At 34.5% G+C, this 16,746-nt stretch overlaps 1 protein-coding gene across 1 annotated transcript in view; it reads right to left on the bottom strand.

Moving 5' to 3' along the window:
• Window positions 1-846, bottom strand: part of LOC130802968 (callose synthase 7) — a 32,960-nt gene extending 32,114 nt beyond the window's left edge. Inside the window, exon 1 of the mRNA XM_057667105.1 lies at window positions 338-846. Coding sequence (XP_057523088.1) covers window positions 338-551 — 214 coding nt within the window. The 5' untranslated portion in view covers window positions 552-846. The remainder of the gene's footprint in view (window positions 1-337) is intronic.
• Window positions 847-16,746: the final 15,900 nt, after the last annotated feature.

The raw sequence follows: 16,746 nt of genomic DNA, 5'->3' as shown, positions 1-16,746 counted from the left end.
CTCACGCTCCTTAAGAGAACTCGTTGAAGAATCCTAGTTCACTTAAGGACGTGATATAGTTGTAGAAAAGCAAAATATTAGCTGAAGCCCGTGTTTTTGGATGGTGAATATTTTGTATACTGGTGTTATTCCGTGTTTATGATTCTAAATTCTCTAACAAGTTTTCTATGTCAAGCACTGAGCTCATATCAAACTTCAAAAATAAATCACAATATCTCAATCACCTCATTAAAACCCAAACTCAGAAAATATAGATAAAAGATACCCGAAAAAGGGCACAATGAAGTCGAAATTGCACAAAATCAAAATAAGAGAAAAAGTAAAGAAGAGAAATTACATAAATAAGCAACCCTAGGGTTTTCCCTTTCAACTTCATTAGCAACCCTGAGTATAGGAGCAATAACAGAAAGTGAAGACGGAACAAGCTCACTATCAATAGGAACACTATCATCCTTGGTAGGATCAACCATGGTTAAAGCTCGAGTCATCCGCCTGGAAAAGGAGGTCTGTGGCGCACCAAATTCATCCTTAGTACCACTGGAACTCGCCATTGTAGGGCGAGCACAGTGAAAAGCAAAATCCGAAATTGTTTATCCTGACGAAATGAAGAGGTATTGGAAATAAAGGAGAAAAAAGCAGCCATGGATGGATTAGTATAAGGAGAGAGAGAAAAGATACTTTGAGTGGTAAGTGGGGCAATGAATCTCCAAAGTAGTGAGGAGTAATGTGCTTTATTGTTTGCTTCATTATAGATTTCTGCTTGAGCAAGAAAAGAATGGAGGATTGTTTTGTCTTTGTTGTAGAATAAGATCATATGATATGAGTCCCCGTGTCCTATGAAAAAGGCGCCACTCATACCTGCACTTCTTTTTGAATATAATACTCTAAAGACACATTTGAATTTTACATCTAAACTAAAAAGGAGCGTGAAACCACTTAAAAGTGGACGCAAAACTCTCTTTTTCTACCGAGAGTACTGATATTTATGTATTGTTGTGTTGTTATAGTGAGGGTAAAAATAATGACAAAAATAGAAATGAGAAATAATTAATGTATTGCCCAATAAGGAAATGTCCCTAAATTAATAAATAGGAGGGAGTAATTAAAAGTAACATTCTTTTTCTTTTTCATACAAACAAAATACTACTCTCTCCTATTCGCTTTACTTGTTCCATTTGGTTTATCAACATTATTCATCAATCACTCTTATTATGTGATTTGTTCTTAATCTATAAGTTATACTCCACATAGTTATGTGAGATCTTGTTTTATTCGTCTTGTTGTAAATTTTATTAATATCAACTTTTAAAAATTTTTACTCAAACACAATTAAAGATATTTAAGATTAAAAACGTACAATGACAAATATGTCAAAACCAAATAAGACAAGTAAAGAGAAATAGGTATAGTATTATTCAATATTAATGAAATACGAATGGTAGCACTTTTTCATTCTTATCCACAGCTTGAAATTAAGTTTTTAATCTCATACACACTGTCACATAGTTGAATGAATCCGTAAATGTCTGTAAAACATCATTAGTTTCAATGCATTAATTATTATACCCTTGCCTTCTTCATCATCCATCTCTTGGCTTTACCTACTTCACCGTCCATCTCTTCTATTTGCCTTCTTCTTTATCTTACTTATTTTGTCGTTGTTCGATGTGAAGAATACGAGATGTGGTACTATCATTAATAAGAAATTACAACTATATTTACAACCTAACTTAAGTTACCACATGGGCCAACCTAGAAAACACTAGCCCAATGCTAGCCCAATATACGATTACTATTAATAAATTATAATAATTTTAATACCCCTCTCAAGTTGGAGCATGAAGATCACAAATACTCAAATTACGAAGGAGAAAGATAAATTGACTAGAGCATAGAGCTTTAGTAAAAATATCCGCTAATTGAGTATTCATAGAAACATAGGAAGGATGTACGGTACCATCTTGTATGTCATCGCGCAAGTAATGATAATCAACATCAATGTATTTGAATCCCCATTGACAGTCACAGTCACAGTTAGGGGTGTTCAATGGGTCGGATAAGGGTCGGGTTGGATAAGGGCCCTTTAAAATTAATATGGGCTTTAAATGGGTTGGGCCTTCAAAGCACAGCCCCGCCCAACCCGACCCATTTTTACAACTAAAAATTATTTAAATCCCCATTTATCAATTTATAACAATTAAATTGAAAAAATATTAATAATTTTATTGATATCGTCATTTATAATATTTAAATTATACATTAATTATGCTATTTACAAAGGCCCTTCGATCCTTATTGAGCCCTTTTATAACCCGCTTCATTTTAATTATAGTATACCCCTTTTTTCCCGGCCCATTTTTGGCCCAGCCCTTACAAAGCCCTTCTAAAAACAGGCCGAATAAGGGCTCAAAATGGGGGCCCAGCCCATTGAACACCCCTAGTCACAGTATAGTTTCATAGCTTTCGTTTGACGTACCCCTAAGCTTAGAAGTAAGCCCTTCAACCATTTGAGCTCACATGTAATTGCAGCCATTAAACGATACTATACCTTAGCTGAAGAACGGAAAACAATGATTTTCTTCTTTGTCTACCAAAAAAATAAAAATACACTTCAAAAAACCAACCAACTCGAGAAAGAACATCGAGTAAGAGGGAAACTAGCCCAATTAGAATGACACCATCCACTCAATGAGTCACAATCAGATCGAAGTAGAATGCCTTGTCTCAGACATTCTTTCAAATACAAAACCTCTTGAATGGAAGAATCTCAATGATCTCGACAAGAAGCATTAAGGAATTGAGATTATATGTGAATTGAATACGCCAAATCGGGTCTAGTAGAGGTGAAATTGATGAGACTTTTGACCAAACGCTGGTACTGCTTAACTTCTCAAATAGCGAACTAGTAGAACTTACTAACCGTACATTTTGCTTCAAGGAAAAACTAACTTCTTAGAGCCTAAATTACCAGACTCAGCAATAATATTAAGAATGTATTTCCATTGACACAAGTAAATGCCTTCAGAATTTTAGGCAACCTCAATACCAAGAAAATACTTTAGAGTACCACAAATATTTCTTAAAAACAGACAAAGCAGCATAATCATTCCCAAACATGATCAAATCATCTACATGGATAAAAGTATTAAGTTGAATCTCTTCTTTGTGATAAGTAAACAAGGAATCATTTGATTATGACTCTTGAAAGCCATATTCGCGTAGAGAACGAGCCAGCATTGCAAACTAACATCGAAGTTAGGAGCGAAAGTGCGTGAAGGAAGAAAAGGTCAAAGCATTTTTGTGAGCAAATGGAAATTCATAATCATAAAAATGAACATCCTTAAAGACATGGTAATCACCAGTGTCAAGATCATAAAGTTTTCATTGTTTCTTCCCTCAAGGATAACGACAAAAATACATTTACGACTATGATTAGCAGACTTATCTCGTGTAGATATGTGGTTGTAAGCATAACATAAGCAGCTAAAGATACGAAATTCAGTAAAGGAAGGAGGAGAACCAAACAACATTTCATAAGACACTTTATTATCCGGTAAAGAAGATGGTGTTTGACTATTATGGTGTTTCATAAAATGTGTTGCTCTCAACTCTGCATTTTGTCGTTGGGGGTATCAACACACGAGGTTTGAAAAATAAGTATATGTTTCAAAATATGGTTTCATGCAAATGAACTTTGTACCATTATCACGCCGAACAATGTTAGCTTGCACATCAAACTATTGCTCACTCATAGAAAAAAAAGGAATTAAACATCTTATAGACCTCATTTTATCAAACAAAAGATATATTCACATAGCTCAAAAATAATCAACCATAAGAGTAAGGAAATAAGTTGCACCACAAAAAGAAGGAGTATGCTATGGACCCTAAAGACACAATATATTAGTTAAAAACAAAAATTAGCCCTATTGGTAATAATAGGAAATTTATTCCTAGGTTGCTTAGCTTGATGGCACAAATCACAAGTTGTAATACTACGAGTTAAAGTGAATCGGATATTCAAATGTTAATATGAAATCTAGGTGACACATCTGACATTTAAATTAGACCGGATTATAGGATCAGACGTTTTATGATATAGAAATAAATAAGCGACGAACAAAAAGAAATTAAGTCAGTAGAAGTCTAAAGCCATCTGATCTCACCAAACCGAAATAAATGTCTAGTATATAAAGTACTTGCGATAAAATTAATTAAAACTCCAACAAAACATAAAATTCATACAATATTTAAATGCATCAAATTTGTTTAATTCAAAGGTTTCCGGAGTCCACCTCTCTCTCTTCTTTCCCCACCTAAAATCAACTTACTAGTTGTCGAAAAACAACATCATCGCACGTTCCAAAGAGTACAAAACCAACAAACGTCAGAGATTTCATACAATTAATTATATAGGATAAGTAACTCGAAATGAGATCATCCTAGCATACAAACCTCTAACAATCCTATGTTGATTTGAGTTTCAATTTTTCTCAACTCATGTCGTTGCCCGTCCCGTTCGGGATGCTAGAGTGATATCAAAGTTTAGAGGAATACACATAGGGTAGCTAATCCCAAGGCAACCTGCGACCCAATACTATATATATGTGTGTGTGTGTGTGTGTATGTCTATATATATGTGTGTGTGTGCGTATAAATAAATAAATATACATATATATATATATGTGTGTGTGTGTGTGTGTGTGTGTGTGTGTGTATATATATAATATATATATATATATATATATATATATATATATATATATATATATATATATATATATATATATATATATATATATATATATATACATACACGCATATATATATATATATATATATATATATATATATATATATATATATATATATATATAATATATATATATATATATATACACACACACACACACACACACATATATATATATATATGTTGCTCTAAGTTTAAGCTTTATTTATTTTATTCAATTGCGCAAAAACAGGGCAAAAACGCTTGAACTAGTAACAACAACAATTCCCCCCCCCCCCCCCCCCCCCCCCCCCCCTCTCCTCTTGTTGCTGTTCCCGTTTCTAATTGAGTCAACAATTGGTATTAGAGCCCTGTTCCCAGAAGATCAGGAAACCTTGAGGACAGATTCTGGTGTTCCTAAAATTGTCAATTATGAACGAGCGAATGGAAGAAGGGTATTCTGCTCAAAGACCGCCCATGTTTGATGGTAAATTCTATACTTACTGGAAGAATAGGATGCAGATCTTCATCAAGGCAGAAAATTATCCAGTTTGGAGAGTCATCGAAATCGGAGACTTTGAGGTAACCACTACTTACTCCAATAATGAAATTGTTCCCAAACCCATAACCGAATTTGAAAGAGAAGATTTTCAGAAAATGGAATTAAATGCTCTTGCCATAAAATTACTTCACTTTGGTCTTGGACCAAACGAGCATAATAGAATAATGGGGTGCAAATCTGTTAAGCAAATTTGGGACCTGCTAGCTGTTACCCATGAGGGAACAAGTGAAGTTAAACGTTCCAAAATTGTTTTATTGATGTCTAAATATGAGAGATTTGTTATGGAGCCAAGAGAAAGCATCTAAGAGATGTTCACTAGGTTCACCAATATAACAAACGAACTTGTCTCTCTTGGAAGAATAATTTCCACCGATGAACAAGTAAGGAAGATCCTTAGGATCCTTCCTTAAGATGAGCGCTGGAGGGCCAAATTTACTGTGATACAAGAGTCCAAAGATTTTACAAAGTTTAATCTAGAGGAGCTGGCTGGTTCCCTAATAACGCATGAATTGCATTTGGGAACAACAGACAGTTCTAGGAACAAGGGACTGGCCCTGGCAGCTGGGGAACAGGACGAATCTGAATGTGATGAGGAAGAGACTGCCTTACTAGTACGAAAATTCAAGAAGTTCTTCAGGAACAACAGGTATACAAATCAAAGAAACAACAACAAAAGAAGAACAAAAGCCAATCTTGAATGCCACAAATGTGGAAGTACCGAGCATTTCATCAAGGATTGCCCAATGTGGAAGAGTGAAAAGGGCGAGGGAAAGACAAGGGATTCAAGAAGACCGTTGAACAAAGAAAACTTTAACAAGAGCGACTTTCGCAAGGCCATGATCGCTGCATGGGGAGAAACTAAAAGTGATGATGAAACTATTGTTCCCGAAGAGGACGAGACAGCTAACCTATGTCTCATGGCTACGCACGAAAGCAAAGAAAAGCAGGTAAATACTTCTAACTCATTTTCTGACCATTCATTCAATCTAAGTAAAAATAAATTAATAGAGTTGCTAAAGGAGACACAAGCTAAACTTGAAAATTGTAATGATAAGTATCTCCAATTAGAAAAAGAACTCAAGGTAAGCAAAGACCATGTCTCCTATATAAACAACTTTAGATACGATGTCCAAAACAGATTTTTCGGTTTGTTGGACCAAAACATAATTCTAAAGGAAAACATGGAGAGAATTAAAAAGGAAAATGTTATTCTTAATATTGAGTTATCGCAATACAAGTTACTAGGCTTAAATAAAGAATTGAATGATGCATCTACTGAAGATTTGTGCAATGATTTTCAAAATTTAAAATTGAATCTAGAATCGAACCGTATTAATGATGATAAGCTTGAATTAAATTCAAGAGAAAAAGGGGAAATCAAAATCACTCCCAAATGGATTCAAGAACCCAAAAGTAAAAATTCAAAACGCCTAAATCACTTTAAGAGTAACAGGAAGAAGAAAGCTTACGTTGATCTTCCTAGTGACAGATTTTGTTCCTTCTGTGGAGGAACTGGTCATCTGAAGGATCAGTGCATCAAAAGGAAACAGTACACTGTTTCCAACAGAAACTATGTCGATAACATTCAGATTAAGAAAAATGATTCATGCAAAATCGACAAGGAACCCAAGAGAGTCTGGGTTCCTGTAACTAACAATTAATTATTTTACAGGTCCAAGTGAGGGGGAACAGCTCATGGTATCTCGACAGTGGGTGTTCCAAGCACATGACGGGTGACAAATCTAAGTTTCTCTCACTTGAAGCCTATGATGGGGGAACAATAACCTTTGGTGACAATATGAAGGGTGAGATAATCGCCAAAGGAAAGGTTGGAAGGTCATGTTCCTATGCCATTGATAATGTATTTTTAGTCGAGAATTTAAAACACAACTTACTTAGCATTTCTCAATTTTGTGATAAAGGTAACTCTGTAAACTTTACTTCTGAAAAGTGCATTATTTCTAAGAATGACACAAGAGACATCATTCTTGAGGGAATCAGAAAAGGGAACACTTATGTTGTGGACCTGGACACTATTCCCAAAACCAGTCTAACGTGTCTAAGTGTTATAGAAGACGACCCAGTTCTTTGGCATAAGCGTCTAGGTCATGCTAGTTATACATTGATTAATACATTAAGATCAAAAAACCTAGTTAGAGGATTATCAGCTATAAAATTCCTCAAGGATGAAATTTCTGATCCTTGTGCCAAAGGAAAACAAATTAAGTCATCTTTTAAATCAAAGAATTTTGTAACCACCACTAAACCGCTTGTTTTACTACATATGGATCTATGTGGACCTATGAGAATACAAAGTCGTAGTGGCAAAAGATATGTGTTTGTTATTGTTGATGATTATAGTAGATTTACTTGGACTTTATTTTTAGTTAGTAAAGATGAAGCTTTTAATAAGTTTGTTTCTTTCGCTAACAAAATACAAAAATCTACCAATAACTAAATTATTCATATAAGGTCAGATCATGGTAAAGAATTTGAAAATTCAAGTTTTATGAGTTATTGCAATGAACATGGAATAAGTCACAATTTTTCCGCACCAAGAACACCACAACAAAATGGTGTAGTAGAAAGGAAAAATAGAACTTTAGAAGAAATGGCTAGAACTATGTTAATTGCTAGTGGTCTACCTAAAAATTTTTGGGCCGAGGCTGTTAATACTGCATGTTATATTTTGAATAGAGTATTAATAAGACCAATCACTTCTAAGACACCCTATGAATTGCTTAAAGGTGTTAAACCAAATATTTCCTATTTTCGTGTGTTTGGATGCAAATGTTTTGTACATGTTAATGGAAAACGAAATATAGGTAAATTTGATGAAAGAAGTGATGAAGCAGTATTTCTTGGCTATTCATCTCAAAGTAAGACATATAGAGTTTATAACAAAAGAACAATGAGTGTGGAAGAATCCGTTCACATAATTTTCGATGAAACTAATTTTTTGTCAAGTGAACAGGACACAAATAATTTTAAGATAGGTCTTGCAAATCTAGAAGACGATGATGAAGAAATGAAAATACAAGATCAAGGAACAGCAGGTGAACAGCTGATCCCCGAAGAGGCAGAAAGAACTGATCAAGTTTAGGAACTGCCAGAACATCAGGAACAGCAGGCTGTTCCCAATCCAGCTATTCCCACAGATGAGCAAAACGATCCAGTAGCTGAACAGAATTTTAATCAAGCTGATGAACCAGAACATGCTACTGTTCCCACAAGAGAGTTTGTGCCCAAACCTTGGAAATATCAAAGTTATCATCCTCTTGATTTGATTATAAGTGATTTGAATAAAGGAACACAAACTCGATCTCAAATGAGAAATTTTTGTGCACATTTTGCGTTCCTATCATCACTTGAACCCAAAAATCACGAAGAAGCTCTAAAGGATTCCGAATGGATTGTAGCCATGCAAGATGAATTGAACGAATTTGAAAGAAACAAAGTATGGCACTTGGAACCCAAACCAAAACACAAGAAGGTAATTGGTTTGAAATGGGTATTTCGGAACAAACTGGATGAGCATGGAATAATTGTAAGAAACAAAGCAAGGCTCGTGGTCAAAGGGTACAATCAACAAGAAGGTATTGATTATACCGAGACATTTGCTCCAGTAGCAAGGTTAGAGGCTATTAGAATTTTAATTTCTTTTGCTGCATTCATGAACTTTAAATTATATCAAATGGATGTGAAATGTGCTTTCTTAAATGGTTTTCTTAATGAAGAAGTTTTTATTGAACAACCCCCAGGCTTTGAAAATACCTCTTGTCTTGATCATGTCCACAAGCTTGATAAAGCTCTTTATGGCTTGAAATAAGCTCCAAGGCAATGGTATGAAAGACTATCAAAGTTTTGATCCAAAATGACTTTGTTAGAGGTAAAATTGATAAAACCTTATTCTTTAAGAATAAAGGTTCCGATATTTTAGTTGTTCAAATATATGTTGATGATATTATTTTTGGTGCCACAAATGAATTGCTATGTAAAGAATTTGCTAACCTTATGAGCACTGAATTTGAAATGAGCATGATGGGAGAATTAAATTTTTTCCTTGGCTACAAATTAAACAAACAGCTAATGGTATCTTTATTCACCAACAAAAATATATAAAAGAACTTCTCAAGAAATATGGCTTGAATAATGCTAAAACCAACAATACACCTATGGCTACAAATGTTAGACTAGATGAAGACCCAAATGGAACAAATATTGATCAAACTATGTATCGAGGAATGATTGGCTCTTTATTATATCTAACTGCAAGTAGACCCGATATTGCTTTCAGCGTTGGCTTATGTGCTAGATTTCAGTCTAATCCTAAAGAATCACATCTCACTGCAGTAAAACGAATTTTAAGATATTTAAAGGGAACAGATGACTTGTCCTTATTTTACCCTAAAAGTGATGTCTATGATTTGAAAGGTTTTAGTGATGCAGATTATCCATGAGATCTAGTAAATAGAAAAAGTACGTCAGGTATGGTACAATTTCTTGGCTCATGTTTAGTTTTCACGGAGTTCCAAGAAACAAAACACTGTTGCATTATCTACTGCCGAAGCTGAATACGTAGCAGCAGCAGCTTGCTGTTCCCAAATGCTTTGGATAAAACAACAGCTAAGAGATTTTGGTATTAAATTTGAATGTGTTCCTATTTATTGTGATAATACTAGTGCCATTTATATATCTAAAGATCCAGTGCATCACTCACGAGTAAAACACATCCACATTAGGCATCGTTTTCTTAAGGATAATGTTGAAAATAAAAATATTATTGTAAAGCATGTAAACACCAACGAGCAAATAGCAGATATCATGACTAAACCGCTTCCAAGGGAACAACATGAGAAAATGAGATTAGAACTTGGCATGATCAAGCTGCATTGAAGTGAGTGACATATGTGATCCTTAAAGACAAAATGAAAATTGAAAAGGTCGATCAACCACAAAAATCTTGATTGAAAAATCAATTATCGAAAGAATCAGGTACGTACTATTTAAAAGTATATACTGTGAATGTTCTTATGATTGCATGTTTAATTTGATCAGACTATAGTAGCATAAATTTCCATTTATTTTATTTTATTTTCATAAAAATTTAATATTATTTAATTTACATATATTTCTCCAGCAATTTTTTTTATTTGATTAAGAAGTAGGAGTTGAATCATCATAGTTCTTCACTAAATTCGTCTGTTTCCATTTCACATTTTGTGTCTATATGCATGAATTAAATAAGGAACATGAAACACCTAAACAATTAAAGCACACGTCCCTTCATACTCATTATATTCACTCTCTCACGTCAAATCTCACCACTTCATCTTCAATTACAATTCACTCAATCCCGTCAACCGTCTTTATCCTTGCTTTTCCCTTTCTTGATTCACCAAATCGCCATGAAAACCAAGAGCCGTACACCCAAGATGAAATAACCCAAACCTTTAAGAATTATTCATCCTACACCTCTAATCACTGCAACTGAGTCTTCTTCAAGGGAACAACTGGGAACCCTGGTTGCCTCTGGAATGCATGCAATCAAAAAGAGAAAGAGAGACTCTACAGTGAAGAAATCGTCCTCAACTTCGTCAAAAAGGGTAAAAGTTGCTGTTCCTGTCAGCGCTGAAGAATTATCCAAAGAAATGATTGTTGGTTTCAGACTTGACAAGCAATGGTATGAATCCAATTTCTTTCCTCAATTACACGCAATCTTACAAAATCAATTTTGGGAATCTTTGATGGCAGAACACTGCTGTAACCCAATGTACCCAGAATTGATGCGTGAGTTTGTTTCAAACTTTTCTTTTGACAATGGCGTCTGTACGAGTGTTGTTAAGGAGATCAAAATTGAATTTAATAGTTTGATTTTAGGAGGATGGTTAGGTGTACCCTCCACTGGATTTGATGTATACATTGTTGGGTTAAAAATCGTTTTTTCTGGAATTGATGAGAAGGTTGTCTGGAAGTATTTGGGGATAAATGAAAAAAGGAGAAAGGTTAGCCACAATGTATTGTCTCCTATGCACAAACTGTTACATAATATAGCACGAAGATTCATTTTTCCTCGCACATCCAAACGCAGTGAGGTTAGTTTAAGAGATGTTACATTAATATACTGTATGGCTAATAACATCAAAATTAACTTTCCCTTTTTGATGATCTCTCATTTGAGTGACTGTATTTCAAAAGGGTATGTGATAGGATATGGTGGTTTGTGACATGGATCTTTAGGAAGCTAGGTGTTCCTCTTGAAGGTTAAAATTATCTCATGGTTCCAAATAACAAAATAGGTGTTAAGTGTCTGAATAACTTGCATCTTAGATTAAATGAAAATGGGACTCTTGAAAATATTTGTGAACAATCTGATGTGATTTCTGACAACAAAAAGGGCACCAATGAAGGTGAAAATGAAGAAAAAGTTGAGGAGGAGGAATTAAATAAGGAGGAACAAGAGCCTGTTCCCTCTGCCACTAAGAAGGTAGAAGGGCATTCTGATAAGGAACAGGAAGAAAGTTCATGTAAGGGGGAAGCTGAGAAGGATACTGTGAAGGAAGCTGTGGAAGAAGATAAAGAGGAAAATGAGGAGGGTTCTTTGCCTAACAAGCAACATTCTGGTTCAACCCCTAGGAAGAGTCGAAGACTAGCTTCCAAAGGCAAAAAACCTGTTGTTATTAATGACGATGACTCAACCTCATACACAACAGCTGAACCAAGCCATCCGTCCTCACCTAAACCGACCACACCTTCATCCCATAACTTTTCTTCACCACCACAGTCACCTATACCACCATCATCACCACCACCAGTACACACATCACCAAATCAAGGTTTAGGTGACACTACAGTTCCAACAGCTCTTCTATCCTTCATTCTCCTGAAACTTACCAAATTGCAGTCCAGCTTCCTTGTTTTTAAAGATGAAATTTGTGTCTCTATAGCCTCACTATTTGCTCAAATGGACCAAATGGAAGCACGTTTAGGGGCCAAACTCGACACAGTAGAGGTGGAGACAGAATATGTGGATGATGAAGCTCCTGCATCTTAATTCCTCCTGATACTTTTTAATATCTTCTTATTTGTTGATCTGTACTGTTTATCAAACAATTTTTTTTTGCTTTTCCATTGTACCAGCTGGGGTACAGTTTATCTCATTCATACTATGAACTACATTTTCTTTTATGCTACTAATTACCTATGAAGATTAATCATAGCTGATCTTGTTTGCATTCATTGTTACTGCTTTTTAATTTGTGCATCCTCATTCTCTCTTTGACTATGTCTATGTGCTTAGTGCTGTGGCTTGATTGCTCCAATTCTTTTTGAATGATGTCAAAAGGGGGAATATTTGACACAAACTTAAATAATGCTTGAGTATGCTTAGCTCTGATTAAATCTATTATGTTGGACATTAGGATTAAGGTTATGATTCATGATCTAAGGTTGTGGCTGTCTGTGGCTGTGTGCTGTTTATTGCTTGTTGATGCTGTCTTAATTTTCTGATAGTATAGTTAATCTTTTGTTAACTTTACATGCTCTGATGCTTGCGTTGATATAATCTGCTCTACATGTTCAAATATTATGATTCTGATCTGTTTTTTTAAGCTCTGATCTACATGCTCTGATTGTTGTTCTAAATTTTACATCATTGCTTATGTTCTATGCTGAAATTGTATGAGTTTTTGTTGTGTTTATTTTTAGAGTAATTTGATTCATGATATGCATGGTAAATTATATTTACTAAGATAAGAAGAGTTGTTTTAATCTCTAACATGCTCTTCAACATTGGTTTTACTCTATTTTGTTTTAAGTTTGTTTAAAAGTTTGTCATCATCAAAAAGGGGGAATTTGTTGGACCTCTTGAGTTTTGATGATGACTACACTTAAGCAAATATGTGTTTAGAGATTGTGTGTAGGTCGATATCCGATTGTAATTATGATCGTTGATAGTACCTATGGCTTAGTTCATGGAAATGTACGTGTCAAAAGGATTCAAGAGATGTTAGAAGAGTATATCACTTGGGATGTAAAATGGAGACAGGAAGTCTACTGTTCTCAAGTTGGATGTTCTAGAAAAACTGGAATTTGGAGACATCGCACTGTTCCTAAACTTAAGTCAGCCAACGTTAACTAATAATTTTGATTTTTATTATTTTTAGTTAATGTATTAATTAAATTAATTTGTTGCATTTATTAATTATTATAGTTCATTGGCAAAATGTTTTCAAAATTACTTTACGTATGAGTTTCTAAATAAAAATCCTTTATTTTAGGATCTATGTTTAGTAAATGACTATATTTAGCTAAGAAGGAACAACAGCTTATTTTAAGGGATCCTTAGCTATTATTAGCTAAAGGTAACCGTCCCTAATATTAGTAATAGGTAACCTTCTCTCTTTTTAGTAAAGTCCAACCGTTTCTATTTTTAGTAAAGTCCAACCGTTTCCATATTTAGCATAAAGTTCCAACCGTTATTATGGGAACAGGAACTGTTGCTGAAGAAACTGCTGCTTAAGGGAACAAAACCTATTATTAGGGAACAGCGGTTATTGTTGTTTTAACAGTATGCTTGATTTATTCAAGTCTTGTGGAAATAACCGTCTGGTAGTTTAATCCACATTATTCCCATGATTTTTTGATAAGGAATAATGGATTGGAATATTCCTTATTCTTAGAGATTTAATTTTTTATAAATAGCTAATGAATTCGGCTGTTCCTCATAGTGTGTAATGTATGAACTTAGTTATTTTCATGCGATTATTTTTGGAAATTTAGAAGGAAAATTTTACTTTTAAAATTTCCAATTAATTCATAATATTTTCTTGTGCAACTCATTGATTTTATTTTAGAGAATTTTATTCCTTTTTGTAAGGGTTTTTGAGAGTACTTGTAATTAGACTCGGGTGAGTCTAAGGGGGAATTTGATAGCTTTGAGTGAAGTTAGTGTGGAGTTTAGCTTTAGTGAACCTAAGTTTGTTGCTTTGAGTAAAGCTATTTGAGAGAGAAGAGTTGGCCTAGTTGATTCGCTTCGAGTGAAGTAAGGTGTTTATTGTAATTGTAACTAATTGCCTTAAACATAGTGGAGTATTTAGAAATCCCGAGGGGTCGTGGTTTTTCCTTCTGTTTAGGCCCGGAAGGTTTCCACGAAAAAGTTGTTTGTCTCTTTTATTATTTTGCTCTAAGTTTAAGCTTTATTTATTTTATTTAAATCCGCAAAAACAGAGCAAAAACGCTTAAACTAGTAACAACAACAATTCACCCACCCCCTCTTGTTGCTGTTCCCGTTCCTAATTGAGTCAACAATACAATTCTTGATGATGAAATCCGATGCCTTTTCCAATTATTCACATTCTAGATCCAATTTATTTTGTAATTATTGTTATCGTCGTGGACATGGTGTGGATAATTGTTGGGAAAAACATGGCTTGCGAGAGTGGTGGAAATATAAAAGATCAAGTGGTGATGGTAATAAACGGGGGGTGGCGGTGTAATAAGTGCTGACACTACTAACGATAAGACAACCCTTTATCTCATTCTTCGAATATTTTTGGTCTCACATCTACTAAAGGACAACTTCTTATAGATCTTGCTAGTTCGACGATATAATAATCTCGTGATCATTTGAGGGGTGAGCCTTCTGTATCTTGGCTCCTTGATTTTGGTGCGTCTCATCATGTCACTGGAAATCATGAATTATTAGTCCATACTCGGGATATTAACCATTGTCCTATTGGTCTTCCGGATGGTAAACAAATTACCACTACGATTTTGGGGTGATTGTATCTTGGCCGCTAGCTGTTTTATTTGTAGAACTCCATCCTCTGTGTTTGATTTTAATACTTTGTATGAAGTTTTATTTGACTTTTCTCCTTCTTTCTATGATTTGCGGGTCTTTGGATGTTTATGATCATCATCATTCTATGATCATCATTCCAAGAGAGGAAAATTTTCTAGTTGAAGTCGAAAATGTATCTTTGTTGGATATCCATATGGAAAAAAGGGTTGGAAATTATATAATCTTGAAACGGGGAACTATTTTGTTTCTAGAGATGTGCATTTTTATGAAACTAAATTTTCTTTTGCCCATAATCCTACTACATCTTCTTCATCCCCTCACATTGTTGCTACTAACTTCGATGACATTATTTTGCCTACGTTACTTGATGTTCATCAACCTGTTGTGGATACTTAAATGGGTTGGAAACTCCTTCTCCTTCTGGGTATTCCGCACTTGCGAATATTGGGCCAGTAGTAGAGGAAAGGCCTATTGATGTTTGTGCTACTGAGCCTAGTTAAATGGTTGTGTCAACCTTTAATTCTAATATTGAGCCAACAACTTCCTTAGGCATCGATAATGGTTTTGGTCCAGGGAGCTCCATAGTTTGCAATGATACGAGCCAACAACTTCCTAATGTTTTAGGTTGTGAAGAAAAAGGAAAAGGCAAGCGTATAAGTTATCCTTCCACAAAGTTACGGGGTTGTGTCAAGAACACTATAAGGAAAGTTAGTCCATCCTCTTCTTCTCACCTGTCCATTCCTGCTCAGTCCTCAGGTACATTTTATCCTATAGCGCACTTTGTTAATTGTGATTGTTTTCTATTGGCCATAGACATTTTCTTACAGCTATTTTGTCAACTGTGGAGCCTGATCTTTCAAAGAAGCCATGAAAGATCCAGGTTGGCAAGCTGCTATGAGAAAGGAGATTCAAGCTCTAGAAGCTAATGGTACTTGACGCATTACCAGTCTTCCTCCCGGTAAGAAGGCTCTTGGTAGTCAATGGGTCTACAAGATCAATTACAATTCTGATGGCACTGTTGAACGTCTTAAAACTCGCCTAGTGGTATTTGGTATTGATTACATTGATACTTTTGCACCAGTAGCCAAGATGACCACGGTATGTGCTTTTCTATCTGTTGATGCTGCCAAAAATTGGAAATTGCACCAAATGGATGTTCACAATGCCTTCTTACACAGTGATCTGTCAGAAGAGGTTTATAAGCGGTTGCCTCCGTGCAACACCTCGTTATTTTATGACATCATTAATTACTATTATTATTATTATTATTATTATTATTATTATTATTATTATTATTATTATTATTATTATTATTATTATTATTATTATTATTATTATCACTTTGGAGATTTTATAAATATATTAATTTATTTTGAGTTAGTCTCAATAAATTTCATTCACAAAAGAATTTAGATATTGACAGATTTAGATTAAAAATAGATCTGCGACTACTAAACTAAAGAGGTTCAAATTAAAATTATTTTTTTATTAAAATTTGTGAGCACACGAAGGTCCATCGCAAGAAGATGAATCTAGATAAATAAATAAATAAATGAATAAACAAAATAAAAAAGATGAATTAGGGTTTTAAGTGAGATAACCCTTCCCTCACCTTGCAAAACCCACGGTTGCCATCTCCTTCCTTGCCTC

The sequence above is a fragment of the Amaranthus tricolor genome, chromosome 2 (assembly GCF_026212465.1).
Source record: "Amaranthus tricolor cultivar Red isolate AtriRed21 chromosome 2, ASM2621246v1, whole genome shotgun sequence".
Taxonomy (NCBI): domain Eukaryota; kingdom Viridiplantae; phylum Streptophyta; class Magnoliopsida; order Caryophyllales; family Amaranthaceae; genus Amaranthus; species Amaranthus tricolor.
This window is presented reverse-complemented; position numbering and strand designations above follow the sequence as displayed.